At 36.5% G+C, this 12,832-nt stretch overlaps 1 protein-coding gene across 2 annotated transcripts in view; it reads left to right on the top strand.

The window, feature by feature from the left end:
- The first annotated feature begins 204 nt into the window (after positions 1-204).
- LOC109244129 overlaps positions 205-12,832 on the top strand; it is a 13,917-nt gene continuing 1,289 nt past the window's right edge. Inside the window, exons 1-5 of one of the 2 annotated variants that reach the window (XM_019411163.1) lie at positions 205-506; positions 630-1,522; positions 6,819-6,874; positions 6,971-7,201; positions 9,850-10,141. In XM_019411163.1, the coding sequence (XP_019266708.1) occupies positions 347-506; positions 630-1,522; positions 6,819-6,874; positions 6,971-7,201; positions 9,850-10,141 (1,632 nt within the window). In that variant the 5' untranslated portion in view covers positions 205-346. Of the gene's footprint in view, positions 1,523-6,818; positions 6,875-6,970; positions 7,202-9,849; positions 10,142-12,832 lie in introns of both variants that reach the window. The other variant, XM_019411162.1, reaches the window with a different exon arrangement.

Below are 12,832 nucleotides of genomic sequence, written 5' to 3'. Positions count from 1 at the left end.
TCGTTAATGCATTAAATTCTCAGATCTAGTAGTTATTATATCTAACTAGGATTTACCCCGTTTTCTTATTAATTCATTTTAAGAAAAGGTTTAACACCTTTTTGGTAAAACACCACCGCCCCTTGATGGTAATTAATCTTCTTTGACTTCTTCCGAGTAAACCACCCTATTTAGTCTAAATTGTCCATTTCTTTTAGTGGCATAGTAAACTTCTCTTGGTCTATAGGTATTATTCCCTCCTTGGCTCCTCTCAACTTAAATGCCCCAGCTATCTCCGCTCTCTCCACCTCTTCACGTTTTCCCTCTTCTCTCTCTCTCTTGATCACTTAACACTTTCCATTAACCCATGCCTCTACTAGAGAAAATGGATATGAATTTATCCAAGATAGAGGAAGCTACGCAGCATTTCAAAAACCTTGATCCTACTCCAACGCTGAACGACGTCGTTACCCCGGTTGATGAGGATTACACACCAGTAAAAGAAGATATTATTTCCGACGAAAATGGTAATGAAAATGGAAAGTCCAATGATTCTGTTTCTATAGACGTTTCAAAAGGTCATGTGACAGTGATTTCAAATCCCGTTAATACTCTAACAGAAAATATTTTAAATTCCGCTAATCACGCAGCGCACGGAGGACCGCAAGACATAAATTCAGCTGTCTCTTACAACGAAAACGATTCAGTTAAAGAAAACGGCAACGTATTAGGGGTAATCCAGCCACATAACTTGCTGCCGCAGCCGGAGGCACCACCTGGAATAGCGGTTATCGTCTCTCCACGTGACCTGAATCGTTCTAAGTCCATGCCGGAGAACTTCGACATGCCGGCGATCGGCAAATTCTTCCGCGAGAAGAGCAACAGCTTATCCTCGGCCATCACGAAGCGGTTGTCGTCGAAGAGGGAATCCCTTGACGACGAGAAAGTACCGAAATCGGAATCGCCCGTGACGGAGTTCAATCTCTCCGGACTAAAAGTGATCGTGAACTTAAAACCTCCGGCAGAACAACAACAACAACAACAACAAGGGAAGACTAAGCTTTTAGGAAGAGTGAGTTTCTTCTCGAGATCCAATTGCAGGGACTGCACCGCCGTGAGGTCGTTTTTGCGCAAGGAAAATCTCAACTACGTGGAAATTAACGTCGACGTGTATCGTGAGAGAGAAAAGGAATTAATCGAAAGGACCGGAAGTGCAACGGTGCCTCAGATATTTCTGAACGAGAAGTTGTTAGGTGGATTGGTGGCGTTGAATTCGCTACGGAATAGCGGGATGTTGGAGAAGAAATTGGAGGAAATGTTGGCCGGGAAATGCCCGGAGGATGCACCGGCGCCACCGGTTTACGGGTTCGACGATCATGAGGAAGAGTTGCAAAATGACGAGATGGTAGGGATAGTGAGAGTATTGAGGCAAAGGCTTCCGATACAGGACAGAATCATGAGGTTGAAATTAGTAAAGAACTGCTTCTCCGGTGGCGAGCTTGTGGAGGTTCTGATCCACCACTTGGACTGCGGCAGAAAGAAGGTACGCTCCTTTCAAACCATTTTCATTTTCTATTTTATTTACTTTGAATTTGTCTTAATTTTTTCTTATATTCTATAACCTGTGGTACATTTTGTTTCTCGATTTGATTAAACTTTGATTACTGTTTCAAATATTACTCTTTCACCATTTTATATGAAGAAAATTAACTGGCAAAATGTGATAATTCCAATTCTAATTTGCCCATGACATGTAGCGTAATAATTTTACATACTCGATAAATTTTTTGGCCCGTTTACGATTTAAGCTTTGGGGCAACTTAAAAAATAACGACAGTGGCAGCTGAATGACGGTTGCACTTCTATTTTGAGGTGGGAGGGGTTTGGGTTTGGGTTTGGGGGGGGGGGGGTTGTAAAATCGTTTGGTGGTACTAGGGGTTATGATTGCAGATTTGTGTAGGATTTACTATTTAGGACTGGAATATAAGAACAGCCTCATGCTTAATATTGTATGTGCTATATTAACATTAATTCTACATAATGTTCAACTAATCCGTTTGATCTTATTTAATTTATGCATAATTTTGATAATGTAGACTTTTTAATTTATTAGATTTATTCCAAAGAAAAGGATTGCAGAACTAATTTAGCATAAGTATAGATTAGATGAATAACAAAATAATGAGAAGGAACAAGAAAACGTTCATGGAAATACGATTGAAGAAATGAAAAAAGAAATACTGCAAGGGAGATAATTGTTTGGATTAGCTTGATCTTTGAATTACTGGAAACGGAAATGCCGTGAATGGAGTAGGTTAATGTAAATTTAGATGCTAAAATTTAGAAAAAAGTGGGTACAGTAATTTAGGATTAAGGGAGTAAAATGCTTTTGAAATGGAAAATAATGAAATTGATCATACTGGGACTTTTTATTCGGAAACAAAAATATTTCGCACTTTGGGGATCGAGAAAGAAGTTTGACATTATTATCTTGTGTTACTCCCACCATCTCATAGTATGTGTCGTAATTTTATTGTACACGCCCCTTAAGAAAGAATAATTTTTGACTACTTTATCCTTATTAAATATTTTCTCAATTTATGTATCATCTCTATCAATGTCATAATCCATATTTTCACTAAATGTGAATGCAATTGGGGTAAAAAAGGAAAAATATAATCAAGTTTGTCTTGAACTTCTAAAATGACAAATAATTTGAGACAACTATTTTTTATGACCACGATACATATTATGAGCCGGAAGGAGTAATTTAAATTATTAATGACCTGAAATGACAACTAAGCATTCTTTTAGTAAATCTTAGCCAGAAACGCAAGCATGATATTAATGCTTTAGGATTTTTAGTATATTGGGAATCTATCCTGTGCAGATATTAATGTATGGGACTTTAATTTCTCAAAAAGAATAACCTGATTCGGGATACTAAGGTCAACTATCTAACTTCTATGTAGATTGGGACTTTAATTTCTTACTCTTAGAATAAAATTTAAATATTTGGTTACTATATAAAGAGCGGTACAAATCACGATTTTATACTCCAGTCACTTTTACTTGGTATGTATACTAAAAATAAATGTTTACTTTTACTTGAAACTTCATATCAAGAGAAGACAACAAATTTTTTCCTGTTTTACGCATAATATTTATTACCATTTCAAATCATTTTCTCAAATCCAATAAAATATGCATCAATTAATATGGGTAACATGGTAAATTCTGCACTTCATTTATTATTTCTTAAGGGGCATGAAAAGTCAAAACGTGCCAAGTAAAAGTGACCGGAGGGTAATTAGAAATAATAAAAAATCATTTAGAAAATTTTGAGGCATAGACAAATAGTTTGAATCATTTGAATTGTAGTAGTGCAGTAGCGCGAAAAAAATTGAGACAAAGAATAATTAATATACAAGAAAGTGTCAATCAATTTGAGACAGTTGAGTAATTTATTAAATAAATTTAATGTGAATATGACTTTGAAAACTTCCCTTATTAAGAATTTCTTTCTTCTTTCAGAAACTTCTATACCCTGGTTTTAAATTTTTTGAATATGATATATGTATTTGAAGTATTTTCCTTGCAGTTTCTAATTTTATAAATTTTTCTTTATGATAAAAGTTAATCCTTATTTGAACTACGACATAATGTTAATGTAATATTTTAATTTAAATCAAGTTTTAAAATCAAGTCCTAACAACAAGTAGAATGAAAAGAGTTTCTTAGCCAAAAAAAGAAAGAAAGAAAAGAAAAGAATGCAATGAGTTTAAAGCAGATATAGGCCATAGTGATAAATTATAGATTTAACTCCCGAAGTTAAAGTCAAAATAATAAAAGTCAGGCGCAGTTTCTGCCGAAACACACGTCTACCTTGGGCTCACGTTGGACTTGAAAAAAGATCCGTTATTCCGTGGTCCCCCTCGTTGTCGTGCTGATAATGAGTAAACCCACACGCTTTTGAAATCAGTGCAATCAATTGACTTGGAAATTATGGTATTCAATCAATTGATGAAGTCATTAGCATGTTTCTGGGGTTAATTTGACAAGTTATTTGAGGTGCTATTTGTACGCCCCCTTACAATTTTGACAAGTTATTTGAGTGCTATTTGTACATCATATTTCTTTATAATTTTAAATTTTAAAAAAATGATCTTTTTAGAACTATTACGTGTAATAGATAGAGCTCTCACGTGTCTTCCATATGTAAAAAAAGAAGTAATAGGGTTATAAAACTAAAAACAAGTTTGTAAAGAGTCAAAAACTAATTGACAAATTTCATTTTGTGTCTCATATTCCACGTCATACTTACGTGAGGCCCTTTATTACTTGACAAGTGAATTCATGGGTCCCATTTATTTACTTTGAAGATAAAACTAAAAAAGGCAATTTAAAAGTAATTTAATATACCTAACTAAGGACAAAAATAAGTAATAATATAATAATCAAAATGGTAAGAAAATATATGCATTTAAAAAACTAAGCCTTCTGAGCGAATTAGGATTAAACTGAAAGTAATAATAAGACTGTCGTTGGATGTGGTATGGCTTCAATATGTCAAAGTTCCTTTTTCCTACACTATCTAAGGAAATTTGCATTTCAGAAAAACAGACTTTCATTTCAAACCCAATTTATTTATTTCATGTATAAACTGTCTTAGTTATAAGATATTTTCTTGCAAATTTTATTTTTAAATGAAACCTGTATATGCTGATAAAAAAACATTTACAATATATTTTAATGTTATAACATATTGGTTTTTTTAATTAATATATAAAAGTTAAATTCTTTATTTTTTAAAGAAAGAAAAGAAGGAAAAAGAGATTCGTGAAATTGAGGGAGAAAAACGGAGGGGAGTCTAGTTGTGTAGGCATCATTCATTGCCAACTCTTCTTAAATCTGAATGTTTCAACTTCTAAGGATTTATTAATAAACCTTTTAATATTTAAAATAATAGGTTCAATATATATATATATATATATATATATATATATATATATATATATATATATATATATATATATATATATATATATTAGAGTGTCAAAATTGCATGTATATACTGCGTCATTGACTTACTGCAATGAAGTAGAATTAGAAATGGGGCTTAGCTTTTTAAATGCATATATTTTCTTACCATTTTGATTGTTATGTTATTACTTATTTTTGTTTTTAGTTAGGCATATTAAATGACTTTTAAATTACCTTTTTTAGTTTTATCTTCAAAGTAAACAATTGTGACCCATGAATCCACTTGTCAAGTAATCAAGGGCCTCACGTAAGTATGACGTGGAATGTGAGACAGACACAAAATAATAAAATTTCTCGACCCTAGGGTGCTATTTATTTGCCTCGTCATAATCCTAGACACGTGAATTGGTCTTTTCCACCACGCGCTGAAAGTTTTTGCTGTTTTAAAAATAAAAGAACCCCTAATTCAAGGAGGAGTTTTGCTCTTGAAATTATTTGATCTTTTGATAGGAATATTGGATCTAGTATTCTATTTTATGCTATATTTGGAAAGAACTTAGTTTAGCTTTTTCCCCTTCAAATCTCTCTATCAAAAGCCTCAAACCAAGTTTCTCTTCACGATTAGTTCTTTAGAGCTTCTACATAAAATAGTCAAAAACGTTTTTGAGAAACGTCTTTCTAGACGTTGAAAAAGAAAATAGAGAGAGACATAAAAAGATTAAAGGAAAATGGGAGGGGAATAAAATACTGCATTAGCAAGAAGCCAATTATATTCTTTATCCTGATAACTAAGTATATAAGCAACATCATTTTCTTGACTTGTATTAAAATAAATAATTCAACAAAATTTCCCCCCAAAAGAGTAATAGAAAAACTCAAAATATTTCTACCTTCAAAAATCACTTCGGTAAAGTAGCATACCTCCGTCGATTAAGCGATGGCGATTGAGACTGTGCTTGAATTGCTTCACGAATATTTAATCTTGATTTTATTTGGGATAAGTTTTTGATATTTTAAAAGATTTTTTTGATAACTGACTCATAATCATTAAGTTTTCAAGGAGTTAGCACGCCAAATTTTATCGCTACTAGCTTATATATCTATATTAGAGACAGCGGTGCCCCCGCTGTGCTCAAATCCTGGGTCCGCCTCTGCCTAGAGATAGCATGCTGGTATAGTCGATGTGTGCAAGTTGGTCCATAATACTATCATTATTAAAAAATCCAATGGACATTTTTCTTATGACATTTCTTTGTACTCACTTGTTTTCTGCTTCAAGTTCTATCATCTCTCCACGATCTTCCGTAGAGTAACTTTCTGTTAGCTCGGTAGTTTAGTCAAGGTGCGTAAAAGTTGGTCTGAGTACTATCAATATTTAAGAAAAAAAAAATTGGACATTTTTCTCATGACATTTCTTTGTGCTCACTTATTTTCTGCTTTTCAATCGTCCCTCCATGATCTTCATTCGATTAACTTCCTGGTGGATAATTGGATTAATCTGGATTTCTGATTGTCAGCGGAACCGAGTCTGGAGTTTTAGCATCTTTGTGTGCACAACACTAATCCAGCATGAGTAAAAAAAAAGAAGTGGCACAATCTTTTTGTGGTTCAAATTTTATTTTTTAAAAGTTACTTTAGGTTCATTGATAGCATAGTGCTTAAGTATAGCAATGTGGAGACTAGGAAGCATAATGCCAAATGAATCTAAAAGCTTATAACGTGAGTGATCGAGAAGTGTGCACTCAACACTACCAGTGTTTTACAATACTTTATCAACTAGCAGAAAGCCATTGATTTTTAAGAATAAACTGCCTGAGCCTATATTTGGAGTAATAACAATTTGATATGTAACGTAGGCTGTGGAAACTGGGAAGAAACTGTCGAGAAGGCATTTTATTCACCATGTCTTCGGGTAAGAACTTTACAAGGACTTTAGGACTGGTGTCCATCAGTGTAGATTTGATTCTATTGGCAACACTTTTTTACACTACTGTTTAATTATTCACAGAGAAAATGAATTTGAAGATGGAAACCACTTCTATAGATTCCTTGAACATGAGCCTTTCATTCCCAAAAGCTATAATTTTCGAGGATCCACAAATGACAATGAACCCAAGGATGCGGCGGTGCTAGGTCAAAGGCTTGGCAAAATAATGTCTGCCTTACTTGAGTCTTATGCCTCTGATGATCGGCATCATCTTAATTATGTAGGCATCAGCAACAGCGAAGAATTTCGGAGGTAACTGCTTTTTATCTCTTTTTTCAGACACTGCTAAGTAACTTGTGTTAATTGACTTGTGGTTTCAGTTTGATAATCCATCTTAGATTTCCTTGATAAGAGGTCCCTTTACAACTTCAGCCTGCCGCTCATTTTGCCATTTTGGTTTTACTCTTTTCTATCTGCAAACATGTAGCGATGATGCATATTTGTTTGCTATTCTTTTCTTTCCTTCTTCATAATCCTAAAAAAAGTTTCAGCTAGGTTGCCAAATATTGCTTTTTTCCTTCATATAATCCTTTGTTTTAATAGGACATCTTTTACTCCTGTTGTCCACTATTTTGACAAAAGGACTTTTGACCTTCCCGTTGAATTTTTCCAATGCCCGTCTCCTTTAGGTCCTCTGCTTTGCTTCTCTATATAGTACTCTGTTATGCAGTTCCCAGAGAAAGATTTTCAGAAACTATTTTAAAGGAGGAAGTGGTTGTTGTGATAAATAAATGCTACTTCGACCAAGAGCTGAATTGTTTCTAACATCATTCCCTATAGGAAATCAAAATGCTTCTTCAGAAGTGCACATTTCTAATCATAATTTCCGAAGTGAGCAAAGTTCCCTTTTGATGGTCATTTCTTAAGATTGAAGCTTTCAAAAGAAGCACCAAATGTCTCTTTCAAACTCAAGATTGCTAATCTCCGAAATGAATCTCTTAAGTTCTGTGCCAAGCACGCTATATGTTTTTAGATGAATCAATAACTATAAAATATATTATGCAGTATGAGCTAAAGCTCTTCTAGGGCTGTGTCAAATATGTTTAGCTTCAAAAAACTCGCAGAAGAAGTTTGGGTTGTAAGACATGATCAGAAAGTGTTCTGGTCAATTCAGTTAATGAAGGATATGAAGTTTTTTTGTGACTGAATAACATTTAGAAGAGTGGAAGATCACTCTAAGCCTTTGTATGTGGAAATTGATTTGCTCTAATTCATTGATATACAGATGGCCTATTAATGAAGAACGGAACTCTACATACTATCAACTATTAGACTACAGGATAATGTGCCTAAAATAACAGCTTAGAGACATCTCCACTTGATCTTACCATTTTTTTCCAGTTAGGGGCCATATTTATGACACTTGTAATATGCCTAGGTGGAGATGACCTTCTAGTCTTCTGAAAATTTCTCATATTAAATATGTAACCAAATTTAGTAGAATATAAGAGAAAGGGTTGATCTGAGCAGCCATATTTCAATAATCAACTTTAGCGCATTCTGAAAACAGGTTAACTTCAATGCTCCATATGAAGATCTTTATACAAAATAAAATTGCAGAGCGTTTTGCTCGCTTAGCTTGAGAAAGAGCAGACAGAAACCTTGCAGTTTCTGCCATTAGCCAGGCTCTTCTCGGGAATATCTTGCTGCCAAGTATAGTATAACTGACATTAGCTGAATATTAGGTTTGGGTGTTATTTCACTGTCTCCCAGTAGATAGCTGAATAGATGATTACAGTATCAGTAAAACTTAAGCAAACAGGTTGCAGTGGATGCGAAAGGGGTTCATTGCAGAAAAAGAAAGAAGAATAATTTCTAATCGCACCCATTCAACCAGAGATATACCTAGGTGCCTTAGCTTCAAATTGTTTTCACCCACACCATGAGTAATCAGATGAAACTTCAGCCTCCCAGAAATCTTTTGTCCTAGTAGCGGATTCATTTCATCTACAGTATGTCTATCTTGCTATACTAGAAGATGTCTCAAAATGGATTGCAGCACTCCATATCTTGAAAATTATGATGCCCAAGCCTATCATCCATTAATAGCTTTCCACCAAACCTTGGATTCTTTCGCTTCATCTCTAGTCCAGACACAAAAAAGCATATAAAAATTCCGTCAACCTGGTGCACCACCCTCTTTAAGAGGATTGAAAAGTTTGCCGTAGGAGTTTGTATGGTATGTAATGGTGGCTGTTGATTGCACCTGCCAGCATAAGTAAGGCTACGTATTTTCCCACCTTGCTTCTACTATAAAAACTTCCTGCTAAAGGACCAGTCCACCTAATGGAGAACTTGACAGTCACTAAAGATTCTAATCTACTTTTGACAAATAAAAATGAAATCCAAAAGCAGCCTGTGGCCCTATGCTGCAAATTGGAACTTTGAACTCATAGTATGTAAGGCCCTTCTTGATACAGTACTTAATTTTAGTGCACATCGACAACTTCTCCATCCCTAATATGGTTCCTTAATGAATATTGTGTCAGAAGAATGTTACCAGCAAGACCCCCTATTCTTTGAAAAGCATGCTGGTTCAAAGTCGGAGGAGGTGAAATCATCTGATAGAACATCTTAGTCATTACTTCTCAAACGTTGTCATAAGTGAGTTTATTCCTTCGATATATTAGTCAGGTTCGCATCATGCTGAATTCAACTCCTAATTCATAGTCAACTTCCTGTGGATAATAGCTTGCAGAATATCTTTTGAGAACTCATCCCTTGAGAGCCAGAAAGCTAGCCCTTCTCCATATATTCAAGCAAAGCTAATCCGTTCCTTTTTCTTTAGTAGGTTTCAAAGTCCATTTCTTACTAAGTTAACAAACCAAGCTCCTTTTATACAAGTCATTAGATGGTGCTTTTGTATGATATCTAATCTTTCTGCTGCCTTATAAATGCAGATATATAAATTTGGTTCAGGATCTCCACAGGGTGAACATCCTAACACTTGCAGCAGATGAGAAGCTAGCCTTCTTTCTGAACTTGCATAATGCTATGGCCATTCATGCTGTGATCAGGGTTGGTCATCCTGGGGGCATGATTGATAGGAGGGCGTTTTTCTCTGAGTTCCAGTACATAGTGGGTGGATATTCCTACTCCCTATCAGGGCTAAAAGATGGCATACTTAGAAGCAACCGAAGAGCACCTTTTTCGCTGATGAGACCCTTCCCTAGCGGAGATGAGCGTCTGGAGGTAACTCCTGTTTCTTGTTTGTTGTAAGAACTGTTGCAACTTTTTAATACTTTTTATATTTAAATTGTATGCTGCTTCAGTCACATGATGATCTGATAGACACCATGGAGTCAATTTCAGGATTTTGCTCAATACTATGGGTGTGTTTGGTACGATGGAAAATATTTTTCGGAAAATTTTTTCCAATTTTCCCATGTTTTATTGGCTTAAATGTTTTGGAAAATATTTTCCTCATAAACTCATTTTCCTCCAATTGGAGGAAAATGTTTTCACTACCAAGTGAAGGGAAAACAACAACAACATACCCAATATAATCCCACATAGTGGAGTCTGGGGAGGGTAGTGTGTATGCAGACCTTACCTCTACCTCTTGGAGGCAGAGAGGCTGTTTCCAATAGACCCTCGGCTCAAGCAAACATATGTACCACAATAATAACAAGAAACAAAACGGGACAATAACGAAAAACCATGTAAAAGCAGCATACACAACAAGAGAGTAAGATGATCGAAATGTTAAAAAAAAGGACAGGTATTCAAATAAGCCTGCTACCAACCAAATGCGAGACTACGTACTAGCACTACCGGTATGAATAATCTAGACTACTAACCTACTATCCTAATCTTGGACCTCCACACCTTCCTATCACGGTTCATGTCTTCGGTCAGCTGTAGCTGCGCCATGTCATGCCTAATCACCTCCCCCAAACTCTTTTTCGGCCTACCTCTACCTCTCCTAAGGCCCTCCAATGTCAACCTCTCGCACCTCCTTACCGGAACGTCTGTGCTTCTCCTCCTCACATGACCAAACCATCTAAGCCATGCTTCCCGCATCTTGTCCTCAATAGGGGCCACACCCACCTTGTCCCAAATAACTTCATTCCGAATTATATCTAATCTGGTATACCGCACATCCATCTCAACATCCTCATCTCTGCTACCTTCATCTTCTGGGCGTGAGAGCTCTTGACTGGCCAACACTCAGCCCCATACAACATAGCCGGTCTGACCACCGCTCTATAAAACATACCTTTAAGTTTTGGCAGTACCTTCTTGTCACACAAAACACCGAAAGCAAGTCTCCATTTCATCCATCCCGCCCCAATACGATGTGTGACATCTTCATCAATCTCCCCATCTCCTGTATAATAGACCAAAGGTACTTAAAACTCCCCCTCCTAGAGATGACTTGTGAATCCAGCCTTACCTCCCCTTCCACTCCCTGAGTAGCACCACTGAACTTACACTCCAAGTATTTTGTCTTGGTTCTGTTCAGCTTGAAACCTTTAGACTCTAGGGTCTATCTCCACACCTCTAACCTCGCGTTAACACCGTCTCGCGTCTCGTCAATCAAAACAATATCGTCTGCAAATAACATGCACCACGACACCTCCCCTTGGATATGTCGAGTCAGTACGTCCATCGCCAGGGGAAACAAAAAAGGGTTGAATACCGACCCCTGATACAACCCTATCATGACCGGAAAATGGTCTAAGACCCCTCTCAGTGTCCTCACACAGGTCTTCGCTCCCTCGTACATGTCTTTAATCACCTTAATGTTGGCCACAAGTACCCCTTTAGCCTCTAGACATCACCACAGAACCTCCCTTAGGACTTTATCGTAAGCCTTTGCTAAATCGATGAACACCATATGCAAGTCCCTCTTCCTCTCCCTATATTGTTCCATCAATCTCCTAACAAGGTGAATGACTTACGTAGTTGAACGTCGCGGCATAAACCCAAACTGGTTCTCGAAAATAGACAACCTTCTCCTCACCCTTAGCTGCACTACCCTCTCCCACACCTTTATAGTATGACTAAGTAGCTTAATACCCCGATAGTTGTTAAAATTTTGGATATCACCCTTATACTTGTACGTAGGAACCATCGTGCTCCATCTCCACTCTTCCGACATCTTTTTCGTCCTAAAAATGACATTAAATAACCTAGTAAGCCACTCCAAGCCCGCTCTGCCCACACTCTTCCAAAACTCCATCGGGATTTCATCTGGCACGGTCGCTCGGCCCCTGCTCATCTTACGCATAGCCCCCACAACCTCCTCAACTCTAATCCGCCTTCAATACCCAAAGTCGCCACGACTCTCGGGGGATCCCAAATCACCTAGAACAATGTCTCTGTTCCCATCCTCGTTCAAGAGACTATGGAAGTAGGTCTGCCATCTCCGACGGATATGCGCCTCATCCAACAAAACTCTACCTTCTTCGTCCTTGATGCACTTCACTGGTCCAAGTCACGGGCCTTTCTCTCTCTCACCTTGGCTAGCCTAAATAGCCTCTTATCCTCGCCTTTATCCTCAAGAGAAGGGAAAACATTTTCCAAAATTATTTTTAACCTTCCCCACCCTATTTCTTATCCCCACCAACCCACCTCCGCCCCACCTCCCACCAATCCAACCTACCCTACCACCCATTCACCCCAACCCCCACCCTAAATAGAAATATTATTAATGATACTTTCTTTTTTGTTATAGACAGAGTACTCTTTTTTTTTTAAATTCAATGAATGAGTATTTTTCTTTTCATAATACAAAAAAAGTATTTTTTTTTTCATTTTAACAAAAAAAGTACTTTCTTTTCATGATATAAAAAAATTATTTTCTTTCATTTCAAAAAAAAAGTTTTTTTTTCATGATGTAAAAAAAGTATTTTCTTTCATTTCAACAAAAAGATTATA

The sequence above is a fragment of the Nicotiana attenuata genome, unplaced genomic scaffold (assembly GCF_001879085.1).
Source record: "Nicotiana attenuata strain UT unplaced genomic scaffold, NIATTr2, whole genome shotgun sequence".
NCBI classification, from domain to species: domain Eukaryota; kingdom Viridiplantae; phylum Streptophyta; class Magnoliopsida; order Solanales; family Solanaceae; genus Nicotiana; species Nicotiana attenuata.
This window is presented reverse-complemented; position numbering and strand designations above follow the sequence as displayed.